General features: G+C 38.2%; 1 protein-coding gene across 2 annotated transcripts in view; it reads left to right on the top strand.

Annotated features, from left to right (window-relative positions):
• Positions 1-14,678, top strand: part of LOC124307480 (dipeptidase 1-like) — a 1,861,010-nt gene that overhangs the window by 1,748,014 nt on the left and 98,318 nt on the right. Inside the window, exons 12-13 of one of the 2 annotated variants that reach the window (XM_046769154.1) lie at positions 4,659-4,797; positions 13,849-14,081. In XM_046769154.1, the coding sequence (XP_046625110.1) occupies positions 4,659-4,797; positions 13,849-13,938 (229 nt within the window). In that variant the 3' untranslated portion in view covers positions 13,939-14,081. Of the gene's footprint in view, positions 1-4,658; positions 4,798-13,848; positions 14,082-14,678 lie in introns of those variants that run through there. The other variant, XM_046769153.1, reaches the window with a different exon arrangement.

Consider the following 14,678-nt stretch of genomic DNA (forward strand, 5'->3'; position numbering starts at 1 on the left):
TTAAATTCGATCTCCAAATCACGCATCACCCCTAACGGCTTGGTTATTGTTCCGCCCACGACCCGAAATTCCTGCTTCGGTTCTTCGACCGTGACTGTCAGAAACAATCTCATGTTATCTTTTTTTGACATTGTGGCTACCGCGGCCCCCGAGTCTAATTCCATACGAACCGATATTCCGTTTATCGCAATATCTACGAACTGGGGATCCACGCAATCACGGATTTGATTTATCGACTTTTGCTGATCGCCGTGTACCGTTTCGAATGCGTATTGGCCATGATAGTCATGGAAATCGTCTTCGCTGTAGTCCTCTATCTCGTGGTCATTTTCTTCTTTTTTTAGGGCCTCTGTATTGTCAATGGTCAATGTTTTCGCTGGGTTGCTATACCTTACTTTTAAGTGTCCTTTTTGATCACATCGGTGACATGGGTAATCTCTATAACGGCACACCGACGTCTCATGCCCAGATCTTGCACAGCAAAAACAAAATGCCATCGTTTTTGTTGACGTGCTCGCCCTTTGTTGACTCCGTCGCTCCGGTGTTGCTGGCTCCTTTGCTCGGCCTCGTTCTTGGATCCTCGGATTTTTCCAGCCTCTGCCCCCGCGGTCCCCCGCGACAGAAGTGATGTATCCCGGCGTTCATCGGTGTGTTGATAGGCGTTTCAGCGTACTTATTGGCGACCTCGAAACTCGTAGCTTGAGTTACCGCGTCACTGAATGTTTGTGGTTTTTTCCTGTATAGCTCGACTTTGGCTGCTTTGTGTCATATTCCCGCAATAAACTGGTCGCGCAGTCATTCATCGCTGTTAGTGAATTCGCAATATCGCGCAGCCAATCTCAATTCAGCCACAAAATTCGCGATAGATTTTGCTTGTTTTTGCGTGCTCTTCGCGAACTTCGCTCTTTCGGCGACCTCCGACGGAGGTGGTGCTAGATGGTTTTGCATTAAATTATTTAGTTCATTGAACGTGAGTTCTTTTAACTTCCTTGGAGCCGCCAGGTATCGGAGTAGATTATACGTGTTCACTTCTAACCGTGTCAACAGAACCACCGGTTTTTTTGCATCCGGAATATCACAAGCAACAAAATGGAATTCCAGCTGTTCCACAAAAATTTCCCAGTCATCTTCTTCCAGATTAAACTTTAGTAATACATTCTGGTTATTGTTGTTTGTCCCTGACGCCATCACGACTGGCTGTACACTTGTTCCCTCTTGGCTATGGTTTTGGCCCTCAACTCTTGTCACCAGCAATTTACGTAGTTGATCAACAGTTGCACCTTCATCGAATGGCACAGGAATATTTGCGAGCTTAGTTTGTAATTCTGCTTTGTTTAATTTGTATATCCACGAGGTCAGTTTTCCCTTACTGCTGCTCGGTTTTTCTGCCATACACTTTTCTTCTCCCTGCTCTTCATCACTGAGTTCGTCCTCATACAGACTTTCAGTCACGTCACTGTGCTTTATTGTTTTATCGCTCATTCGTACTGTATGAAGACCACTATTGCTGACTCCGGGTTCTTTTCCTCGTCACCACTGTAGTGTATTAGGGATAACAGGATAATAATACGGAGAGACGAATTATCGTTATATCTTTATTTGGCGGACGTGACCATCGAACTGATGTCTCACCCCTTACATTCTATATTCCCCTCACGCTCGATGTCTCGCTCATGTCGTACACGCATACACCACAGAAATGATCACAAACGACGAATCCGCGAAATCTGCAATAGAGCATGGCTAAAAAATTGAAAAAAAAATACATTCACAAGCTAAATGGGAATATAATATGATGAACAAAAGTGTTCCTCAAACGCAAGACGGCAATGTTCTCACAAATGTAGTAACTGAGACAACGCATATAGCGCCTAATTCTGGATGAGACGTCTGTACATACAGGTATAATTGAGGCAAAAGGTTAACTGATAAACACATGGATCAGTTTATATAGCTCTCTCATAAAAAGCTGTTTCTTCGAATATTCACCACGTGAAAAATGTCGACCACAATTTCTGAATACAATCAAGGTTGTCTCAGGAACTGAGAAGCACATTGAAATACTGCATAGGGGTGGCAATCACTGAATGTGTATTATGATTCTATGAATTCAAAAACATTCGAAAAAGATACGTAGTAGTATTTAGAACACCTGTTTTCATTCTATCCGTTTGATAGTAAGCCCATAAGGTTTTTGAAGGTTCAATGGCAATCCAACGTCTCAGATTGTGGAGTATTTGCTGTTGCTTTTGTAGTATCCATTGTACATGGGAACAAGCCGAACAAAATAACATACAAGATCCCCCTGATGCAGGCACTGCATTTACTAAAAATGTTCGAAGATAACGTCACGTAGGAATTTCTTCTAATCCATACGATCCAAAACGTGACTCCTGAAATACATATTTTATGACAGAGTCTGTCATTATCGCGTACACAGCAAATGAAGTGACTCTTGATTTGGACAAAAGCAATAAAGAATTTTGCCTGGCAAAAATAGTAGCTGGATACCACTTGTGCCATTACACGAAAGACAGTCCGTATTTATATTCTGCCATTTTTTGGACACGCAGCTATCATTTAATAATTTTTTATGAAAATTTAAGGGCCAAAAGTCATGTTTTTCCAAGTTTTTCGCTTAAAGAATGAAAACTGATAAAGAAATCTCGTTGCTCTGAACAGACGAATTGTAGAAAATTGAAATACGAAGAAAATGAGCGCCAAACCGACTCGATCGAATTATTATTGACAGAGAAAAACCGGAAAAACCGTAAAAATCACCGTTTTTTCGAAAATCCTTAACTCGCACATTTTTCAAGTTGTAGCGCAGGCTCTCCGCGCGATAGTACGTCTTGATAGATGCTTTATATGTGCACAACGCAGGCGTTGTCGGATGATTAGGTTTTGCGTAATTGCAATTACCATTATTTCATGCACTATCTTGCAGCGTGACTGGATGTTCTACAGATACATTTTTGAAATTCGTCGCGAGAGGCACATTTCAGACTTGTGTGTGTGTGTGACTTGTTGACATGTGCACATTAGACATCTTTATGTGGCTGTTAATGTGTGTATATCATAGTACATTACATTAATTTTAGCCAATTAGAACGGACACTTTCTAGTAAATTTTTCTCGCTTACATATTGATATGAGTCACAGCCGCCTTGTTTTTATGAATAATATTCTCTCTCTTATGCTCCCTTACGCATGACAACAGCAGTCTTGCTTATGCAATCTATCGGAGACAATAGATTGAGGAGTATATCATCTATTCGGAGACACAGGCTTCCCTGTGCTTCCTTGTATCTGCGAACTCTGTAAACAGAGTCGCCTGCCTACTTTCAGTCGTGAGTTGATGACCCCTATACAACGCCTATCCTGTAGACCAGGAATGGCCTTGACTGCCTGTTTATTCTATGCAATTCATAATTTTTAATAAACAAACCGTGTAGATCAGAGAAATAGACGCGTTGTATAAATTTTGCAAGTCAACCAATATAAGTTTTTAATTAAAGTAAATTGTTCAAGCCAACAAATGAAATGATACAATATCATGCTCAGCGCTCAGAATAACTAAATTTTTAAAATGAACAGTGAAAAAAAAAACAAAATAAAATATTTTTGTGAGAATTCATAGGTTCTACTCCTGATCGTTTTTATGGTTCAAATTTTATATTATGCTCTGTGCTGAAATTCCTATCTTTCTAGAAATCTCGTGCTTTCGTGGATTCTACTCTTTGTGAAATTTTCTAAGTTTGAATCTAAGCGCTTTACTTGGATTTCTATCTTACGAGTTACCGAAGCTAAATTCGACAGTGCCCCCCCAGATGAGGAACACTTCATTAAAAGATCTGGGTGATTCAGCTCGGCTCTTTGCCGGACAACTGCTCTTCAAAAAAGTTGATAACGAGTGGGTCAGTTCGGCGCTATGGCGGTCAACTGCTGCCGATCCTCTCCACGGCTCTCCTATTTATATTCGTCGCGATCGCACATCACGCTACATCGTCGTCGTCTCTTCCATATCCATGACCTGGCCGGTGAATCGTCGAGTTAGTATGTGTCAGCGAGGCATCGGTCACCGTCTGTTATTGTTGTGATCTGTCGTATGTACGGCCATAGCTGATGTCGGTGGTGACCTCGATCAGCTGTCCGTTACAATATATATGTTCTTTTTAACACGCTGGACGAGATCTATCAGATCATGGTCTGCACGTGACAACGTGGAATATATTTCGGGCTCACCAGGAATTCACGTTACGACGTCTACTCAAAGTTGATTGAGAATGTATATATTTTAAATGGCAAACTTCACATACTTCTAAGAGGGTTGAGGGTTGGGAAAAATCCCTGTGCTTTCAAAGATATTTATGTTTATTTATTTGGAACCAATGTGGGTGATATCCTAGTCTTTCCAAAAGGTCCAAAATACGCACTACCATTTTATACATATTATATTTGTTAAAATGACAAACTTGAAGTATAGATGGGGTTGGCTGCTAGAAATCAGTGGATAATGAACAAGCTACGCGAATGCACTCATTATCTATAGTTAGTGGATGGGTTATTCTTCCATAAATCTCAAAATTCACTTAGCATGAAATAATCTAATCTTTACCGTGGTGAATATTACATAATCGCACTGATGCACATTTCAGTACGCCGACGGGCTTGGAAGATGTGTCAAAGTATCCCCAACTCTTAGCAGCGTTACTGGAAGATTCTTCATGGACAGAAGATGATGTCAAAAAGTTAGCAGGTCTCAACCTACTGAGGGTTTTCAAGAAAGTGGAACAGGTAAATAACAAAACAATAATCTGTATCCTTGTGAAAGAAAACATGATATAAAAAGGACGCGTATGGTCGAAATGCATCACTTACATCATAATGAGGTATCAATGTGAATACGATTGAACGAAGTGATACATTTATTGGTTGCGTTTGTTTCAACTTGTGAACATTAGAAACATAGGCTCTATAATACTCTTCGTTTTCCAATTTAATGTCTGCTCTCTTACTTATTAGGCAGATAACGTATTAAAACTCGGACTTAATGTTGCACACGTATATCTTTATTGGCACCCCTTCTTTGATTTCTCTAACTATCCTCTTTTCGCATTATACTGCCATCTAGATCATTCTATTCAAACACTACATTCTCTTCTTTCTTTTAAATCTTATGTGCGCACCCAATTTCTCCTACGTTGATGCGCGCACCCAGGGTACCCGGGTACCCACCTCCAGTTCTAATTACTTTTTGAGTTCAGATGTGAACAGAATCATTATAAATCGATTAACTTAATTGAGTGAATATAATTAAAAAGTAATTAAGCTATATTTATATCTAAAAGTATCATGTAGTTACCACAAAGAGAGATCGAAGGAGGAGATCTCGAGTGCTCCGCAGTCAATATATTGGCTTTATCGAGCAGCAGATGTTCTAAATGTTTGTGGAAGTGGTAGTTAGATAGTTACATCTCTTTTCAAGTATACAAAGGCCCAGAAGTGACGCATTTGCTCAGTTAGGAACATTTATTAACATTAACATTGATTTACAGATCAATACATTAAATCAAATATCAAATTTTTCTGTAGTGGGTACCCGGGTATCCTAGGTGCCCCTGGGACTAACCGTACTTCAAGTTAATATTTTTATTGCAAAAAAAATTTTTTTTTTTCGAAATATAGCTATGGGAATCTCTTCGTGAAGAGTTTAACTGCTTAGATCCAGAGGCTCAGATTGAAAGAAAAATCTTCACAAAATGACAAGCAAGAATGTGACGAGGTGGGTACCCGGATGCACACATAAGGGTTAAGCTATTTCGACATACATGTAAATTTTTTTGTAATTTTTTTTTTTCCTTCAAATCACAATAATGTTCATATATAAATATTCATATATAATATAACATTCTTCATAAAAATTTCCTTACTTATGCTGAGATATAATCATTAAATCGGTTTGTGTCTTCATGTTTCTTTTAGGTCTTACTCCATCTTGTGACTCTGGTCAAGTCTGTGTATTTTGTTCGGTCGCGTTAGTTGTAACTGGATTATTCTCAGCTATACTCTCGCTGAGTCTTGCCTTTCAACGTATTTCTTGGATTGCGTAGAGTTACTTTGGTATTTCGTTCCGTCCAGTGTTTCAGCTACTGTAAAGTTTCCGTCTTTTTGAACTACAGTCAATGGTGTTCACTTGAGTGGTGTCGTCAGTTTATTTCTTTTCTGTTATTGTATTAATACCAGGTCTCACTCCGAGATCTGCATTGGTTTCACATTTCTTCCGTCATCGGCGTATATCTTCCCTCTTTCCTTATTTAGACGGTCTCTGTCTTGGATTTCTACATCATGCGGTTCAAAGTTTGTTAGAGTCAAGTCGGGTAGTTTTGTTCTAATATTTTGATTGAATATGAGTTCTGCAGGTGCTACTCCTGTTGTATTGTGTGACGTAGTCCGGTATGCAAACAGGTATTTCCAGATTTTCTCTTTCCAATCTTTCCCTGTCGCGTGAGCTATCCTTAATCGTTTCTCTATTGATCTGTTCTGACATTCAACCTCCTCATTCGCTGAAGGCTATAACGGAGTCCTGTAGTGTTGGTGTATTCTATGTTTTTGCATGTAAGCCTTAAATTCCCTCTCAATGAATGTCCTCCCGTTATCGCTTATAACGGTGTTTGGAATTCCATATTGGGCGAATATTATTTTTAATCTCTCAAGTAGTTTATTAGCTGTAATTGACATTATAATTTCCATCTCGTAAAATCGACTATAGTAGCCGACCAAAACTAATAGATAGTGTCCCGATGAAAGTGATCCCAGAAAATCCATGCTGACTAGTTCACATGGTCCACTTGGTAGGGTTGTCCTCGTCATTGGTTCTGGCGGGTCAGGTGCCCCAGCTAATTGGCATCCGTGGCAAGATTTGTACCATTTTTCCACATCCTTAGCCAATGTTGTCCACCAGGCTTTGGTCCGGAGTCTTTGCGTCATTCCAACGATTCCTATGTGTCCTTCATGGGCTATTTCCATTGCTTCTTTGTGTAGGCTTCTTGGTAGGACAATTTGTGTGCTTTGTACAAGTATGACATCTACTACTCCTAGTTCATGTCAAACCACTTAGTACATCTTTTGTTCTCTTTCCCATTTGTTGGTTTCCAAGCTTTTCTTTACGTTTTGTGTTTCTTCGTCTACATCTGATTCCTTTTTGATTTGCTCTAGATTCATTGTATTTGGAACTGCAGCCTCAACGACGACTCGTACCAAATCAATCTCCGCTATTTTTGGCTTTCCTTGAAGGTCCAAAAGTCTTGACAAGGGGTCGGCAATATTGGATCGCCCTGGCTTGTAGATTACTTTGTACCTGTAGGTCAGCAGGCGTGAGACCCATTGTTCTATGCTCGCACAGGGATTCGATCTCGGCCCGAAAATAACTTCTAAAGGCTTATGATCAGTTATTAGGTCAAATTCCCTTCCATATAGGTACAGGTGAAACTTTTCATATGCCCATACTAATGCGAGGGCTTCTTTCTCAGTCTGAGAGTACTTTTTTTCTACGTCGGATAGGACCGTCTTTCTATATTTCGATTAATACAGCTCCAAGACCTACTGGGCTGGCATCTGCAATGACTTGTGTCTTTACACACATTTGGAAAAATTCTAATATCCTTGGTTGGACTATCGCTTCCTTGATTTTCTGAACGGCTCTGTCTTGTTCTTCATTCCATTTGAATTTATAATTTTTTCTCGTTAATCTTCTCTACGGCTCGCTTGTTGTTGCAAGGTCTCGTATGAATCGTGACGAAAAATTGACAAGTGTAGGGTTTCTTCGATAGTACGTATCAGAAAACGTTCTCTTCCAATTGCCTTATTTGCTCTTCGATGTCGATGCATAATCTCCATTTATTTTTTGTCTTTGGTATTAAGTGTGTTGGCATTACCCAATGTGTCGGTCCCTCGACTCGTTCGATTATGTCCGACTTTAACAGTGCGTTGACTAGTTGTCCTTCATATATCCCTGAGGTGATGTAGTAATCTTCTTACGGGTTAAGCTACCGGTGTGAAGTCTTTTTTGATTGGTATATGTAACTGGAAATCTTTCAACTTCCCCAATCTTGTAAATACTGTTAGAATTAATATCAAAATAATGTATTTGATGTACTACTAGCGCCATCTATGTTGTATCGTTGTAACTGCCTACCTCCGGTCAGTATGAAGAAATAAATTTAGTCTTTGATCAGCCACAGTACACGTTCTATCAGGTTATGCGCCCAGACCGATTTTTGCTAAATTTAAAATAATTTCTCGTGCTAAAGTAACTATGTCGACGTCGGGGTACTTAGTGAATGTGCCGAAACTCAAGGGACGCGAAAATTACGACGATTGGGCGTTTGCAACAAGTAATTTCTTGTTACTTGAAGGCATTGACATTGAAAATGTGCCAGCAACTATCAGTGAATCTGAGAATAAAAAAGCTAAAGCAAAACTCGTTATGACTATTGACTGTTCATTATATGTGCATATAAAAAGTGAAACTACAGTGGACGGTGTGTGGAAGAAATTAAAACAGTTATTTGATGACACGGGGTATCAACGAAAAATAAGTTTGCTCCGTACATTGATTTCAATACGCCTCGATAACTGCGAATCCATGACATCCTATGTATCTCAAGTGGTTGAGACAGCACATAAATTGAAAGGGACAGGTTTCGAAATCACAAACGAGTGGATTGGGTCATTACTTTTAGCGGGACTTCCAAATAAGTATTCACCGATGATAATGGCAATAGAACACTCTGGAATAGCCGTTAGCGCTGACGTCATCAAAACAAAGTTACTTGACATGTGTTCGGAGGTTGGCAATACTGGAATCGATTCTGATTTTTGGTCAAAACAGCGAAATAAAAATGGCAGCACTGACAAGCAAATGTCAAAGTCAACCAGCAGTAAACAAATAAAGTGTTATAATTGCAGGAAGATCGGCCACTACAAAAATAAGTGTCCTGAATTAAAAGCAAATAAACAATTGAATGCTTTTAGCGCAGCGTTTTTCAATGGTTATTATAACACAGAAGACTGGTACATTGACTCAGGCGCAAGCGCGCATATGACGTCAAACCAAAAATGTTTACTCCGAACTCGACCAGTACACGAAACAAAAGAAATCGTTGTCGCAAATCAAATGACGGTGCCTGTAGTTAGTGTTGGTGAAACACAGATAACGACATGCGTGAACAGTTCTCAGTATAAAGTGATTATGAAGGACGTATTGTATATACCGAATCTAACGGCAAACTTACTATCCGTAAGCCAACTTATAGCTAAAGGTAATAAAGTTGTATTCAAAAAGGATACCTGTTTTGTATACAACCAAGTAAATGAGCTTATTGGTACAGCTAATTTGACAAATGGAGTGTACAAGTTAAACACAAAAAAATTCGAGAACTCGTTATCGGCAATGTCAACATGGCATAGAAGGTTAGGACATATAAATAGTAAGTCCTTACAAAAAATGAAAGAAGGAGCAGTAGAAGGAGTTTCTTTTCACGAGAACGCTGACATACAGATACAGAATTGTGAAGTGTGCTGTGAGGAAAAACAATCACGTTTACCCTTCCCATCAGCAAACCATAGAAGTGGAAAACTACTGGATGTAGTACACTCAGATTTATGCGGGCAGATGGAGACCAAGTCAATTGGTCAGGCGAAGTACTTTCTTCTGTTTGTGGATGATGCCAGCAGAATGACTTTTGTCTACTTCTTGAAGGAAAAGAACCAGGTGTTCCAGCAGTTCAAAGAATTTCGAAGTTTAGTTGAGAATCAAACTGGAAACCAAATAAAAATACTGAGAACCGACAATGGAGGTGAATTTTGTTCACGTGAAATGGAAAATTACTTAAAACAAGTAGGTATCGTCCATCAGAAGACCAATCCTCACACTCCAGAGCAGAATGGACTCTCAGAGAGGTTCAACAGAACTGTAGTTGAACGGGCAAGATGTTTATTGTTTGAAGCAGGTCTCGACAAAAGTTTTTGGGCTGAAGCAGTTAATACTGCAGTTTACCTAAAGAACAGAACACCAGCCGCCAGTTTAGGCATGATGACACCATTTGAGAGGTGGACAGGTGAGAAACCAGACCTCAGCCACGTTAGAATTTTTGGCAGTAAAGTAATGGTGCATGTTCCCAAAGTACAACGACAAAAATGGCATAAGAAGGCTGACAGATTAATTTTAGTGGGGTATCCAGATAATGTGAAAGGATACAGATTATATAACCCAAGAACTAAAAAAATTACTACGAGCAGAGATGTCATCATTACGGAAAAATTAGAGTTGGACGAAGCTCAGATTGTAGTAAACGATTGTGAAAATAAGTCAAAGAAAGATAAAAACTTAGAAGAAGATGAAAACTTAATAGAAAATTCAGGTTCAGATCCAAATGATTCAACATATATTTGTGAATCATCGTCTTCCCAAGATGACTCATATCAATCTGTTACTAAAGAAGAGTCTTTTGCAGAGAATCAAGTTCAAATTGAAGCCAAGCGTAAGAGAAAGCCAGTAGAAAGATATGGGATAACCAATCTCTGTCTTCTGGATAATCCGGAGTCATGTGATGAAGAACTCAGTTATGAAGCTGCAATAAATGGACCAGACAAGGAACAGTGGAGAAAAGCGATGGAAGATGAACTGAAAGCTTTCGACGATAATCAAGCATGGACGTTTATAGATAGGAAAGAAGCTGATAGAGTGGTACAGTGCAAGTGGGTATTCAAGAAAAAGTACGAAAGTGACAATAGTGTGCGATATAGAGCAAGACTGGTGGCAAAAGGTTTTACCCAAAAAGAGGGTGTGGATTACGCTGACACATACTCACCAGTGCTTCGTTACTCTACACTAAGATTTCTATTTGCTTTAAGTGTCAAACTTAACTTTGAAATTACTCACTTAGATGTAACTACTGCATTCCTAAATGGCTACTTAAATGAAAATGTGCATATGCAAGTTCCCCCTAATTTAGATTGTAAAGAAAATAGTGTTCTTAAATTAAATCGTGCAATTTATGGTCTAAAACAATCAGCCAGGGCTTGGAACGAAAGAGTAAATGATTAAATTTTGTTAAGTCAAAGTTAGAACCATGTCTGTATATAAAAAATCGTGAAAAGGAGCAGATCATAATAGCAATCTTTGTTGACGATTTTTTCATTTTTTCAAACAGTAGTAATATGGTTAATGAGTTAAAAACAAATTTAATGTCAAAATTTAAAATTAAGGATTTGGGCCAATTAAAACAATGTTTGGGTATGAGAGTTAAAATGTATCAGAATGGCAGTATTTCCTTAGATCAAGAAAAGTTTGTAGATCATATTTTAAGTAAGTTTAATATGACAAACTGTAAAGTTGTTGGTACTCCTATTGAGAAAAATTTAAAACTAGAGAAAAGTGTAGATGTTTGTAAACAATATCCATTCCAACAACTAATAGGAAGCCTAATGTACTTAAGTGTTTTGACTCGCCCAGATATTTCCTATAGTGTGAGTTATTTGAGCCAATTTAATAATTCATATTCCTATACTCATTGGAAGCATGCGAAACGCATCCTAAGATACTTATGTAAAACTAAATCTTATGGCTTAATGTTTATCAAAGATAATTGTAAATTAGAGGGTTTCGTTGATGCAGATTGGGCTTCAAATACACTAGATAGGAGATCCTATACAGGTTTCTATTTTAAACTTTCTGGAACTGTTATTTCATATGAATGTAAAAAACAACGTACTATAGCCTTATCAAGTACAGAGGCAGAATATATGGCGATTGCTGAAGCCTGTAAAGAGGCTATTTATTTAAAAAACTTGTTTTCTGAAATTATAAACAGTTGTGATTATGTAATTATATTGTATAATGACAATCAAGGTGCTCAGAAGCTGTCTGAAAATCCTTTATTTCATAAAAGAACGAAGCACAGAGATGTGCGTCATCATTTTGTTAGAGAAGCAGTTGCTAACAATCTTATAAAGATAGTCCACATGCCAACATCTGAAATGCCAGCAGACTTGCTGACCAAGGGTTTAGATAGTGTTAAACATGACTATTTTGTAAAAAAGTTAGGTATTCAAAACATTGTTTAATAGGTGACTATCTGTAAATTAATAGCATTTTTTTTTTTGTTTGTCAAAAATAGTTTATATGTTACAAAGTTCAGATTATTTTGATAAGTGGAGATGTTAGAATTAATATCAAAATAATGTATTTGATGTACTACTAGCGCCATCTATGTTGTATCGTTGTAACTGCCTACCTCCGGTCAGTATGAAGAAATAAATTTAGTCTTTGATCAGCCACAGTACACGTTCTATCAAATACTTCCTCAAATTCCTTTACCCAGTTCTCTGTTAATTTTTTCTGTTCTACCGCGTTGATACTTGTCTCAATCTTTAGTACTTCTAGCTTTAATGCCGTTTCTTTCCCTAGTAGTGCCCCACCGTCTCCATCGAGAACTATTACTGCTGCGTCGACTGCTGTCGACTTTGTGGTTAATTCAATATTTGATTTAAACGCTCTCAATGTATCTAGTGGTTCTTTCCTACCATAAGCATATAGTATTTTGTTGCTTCGACGCCGACCTATGATGTTGCAGGTTGCTCATGACAAGGAAACTGCTGAGGTGTCCCGCCCGCCCCCCAATTTCGACCTTTCAAGCATGTGTTTGTTCATCGAAATTTGAGAGACCCGTATTTTTTTTAATCGCGAAAAACAGTTTGAAGGGGTGATATCAGCCCCCAAAATTGGGCATCTTCAGTGGTTGTTTCACAGTTTTGCATAGTTCCAGTTGAGATATTTGAATTGAACTAATTGGAGAATAATTCCTGTGACGAATAATGAACAATGTATTTTGTCCGATTACGACAGGGTTGAATAGTCTAAAATTGTAGGGGTTGAAAGTTAAAAAAGTTTTACAACTGAAAAACTATTGTTCGGATTTTAATGAAATTAATTGCATTTGAAACAGCAGAAGAAAGTAGGGGGCACGTGTTTTTGCGTTTTTCGACATAACGTTTCTTAGGGGTGAACTACCTTTATACACGTGCAGCCGAATTCCCATTAGAATCGCACTATTTCGCTTCGATTCGTGTTATTTAACACTACAAAGCTCTTTCTAGGCAACAATTTGGGAGTTTCTTCGTTTCAATCGATTTCGGTTGCATTTATAACAAAAAACACTCCCACAAATTGCCGAACGGTTTCTGGCATAGTTTCTTTTACGATCGTGAAATCTTCCGGAGCCCGGTATTTCAGTAGTTTGTGAGGTAACTGGAATCGATTTCGAGCTTACAATTTTGGAATCAACATGTGTAATGCTGTAAACATTTGGGACTTTGGTTATTATTATTTTTTGAAGCATTGAAAAAAATCGGAAAGTTAACATGGAATGGCTTGTATGCCATTGAAGAAATTGAAGTTATCTTGTGACGCAGAAGCACCAAAACAATTACATTTTGTTTCGGCGGAGTTCTAATTTTATCTGCCTTTTGCGACGTATCATGCGAGACTTGAGATAAAATTAAATCAGTTTTTCTGATTGACTGGCGTGAAAACCAGTAGAGCTCAAAAAATTGAAATAGCTTGTCCCCACCGCTCTCGCGACTGTTTAAATTCTCGCTGGAAATTCGGGCGGTCAGTTCATCAACAGCAGGCATTATATGCTGGCAGCTTTCAGTTCATATTCTTAAATCAGCAGTGGTGTGTTTGCATAAATTATTTGTGGCTTATATGTAATTGAGAATTTGAGAGTGCATTAATGCTTTTCCATAACAAAAATAAATATGAATCCTTTCAACGTTTTACAGTTACTTTCGCCAACATTTCAAGCAATAAATATTGCTCAAATAATTGGAATTCAAATACATTGGAAAATCATTTCGAAACTATATTGTTAAATGCAATGGAGGAATACACTGGCGTTGAGATTGAGGAAGAAAGTTCCCCGTACCCTGCAGAACCGTATAAAAAATTAGAAATGGAAATAGTAGAGGATGAAGAATGGGCATCTGCAATTCATGAACCAAAATCGCCCCCAGACGCATGCACTAGCAATGAGGAGAACTTGTCATACAAATACAAGTCAAAAGCAGTTGATTACTGGAGGTCTGAAACAAAGAATTTGAACATTGAAAGTGTCCACCAGAAGTTCAAAAAAGTAAAATCTGTTCGCCAATTACGTCATCAGAATGATTATTTGAATAAGGGCGGAACATACAAGGAAAAAATAGCTAGAATTTGTGACTATACATAGCGAAACTTCAAATCCGCTGTTGATGCTGGATTACCAGTACACGATAATGATTCACGAAGGTGGGCGCTACAAGCCCAAAAAGAAATAGGCCATGAAGACTTTTCGTTTAAAGCATCTGAACATTGGGTGAATTCATTCAAAATCGCCCATCGTATTGTATTAAGGAAAATTTATAAATTCATCACCAAAAAAAAAACGATTGAAAATGCCGAAAGTTTAAGAGAACAAGTTGAACAATTTGTATAAGGTGTGAAGTAAAATATAACAATACACGGATTTATCGAATGTGTATAATTCAGATCCAAGTGGTTTCGAATTGGAGATGCATTCTAGAAGAACTTTAGCAGTCGAAGGAGAAAAAAAGGTGGAATGTCTAGTGCAGTC

The sequence above is a fragment of the Neodiprion virginianus genome, chromosome 6 (genome assembly GCF_021901495.1).
Source record: "Neodiprion virginianus isolate iyNeoVirg1 chromosome 6, iyNeoVirg1.1, whole genome shotgun sequence".
Classification (NCBI taxonomy): Eukaryota; Metazoa; Arthropoda; class Insecta; order Hymenoptera; family Diprionidae; genus Neodiprion; species Neodiprion virginianus.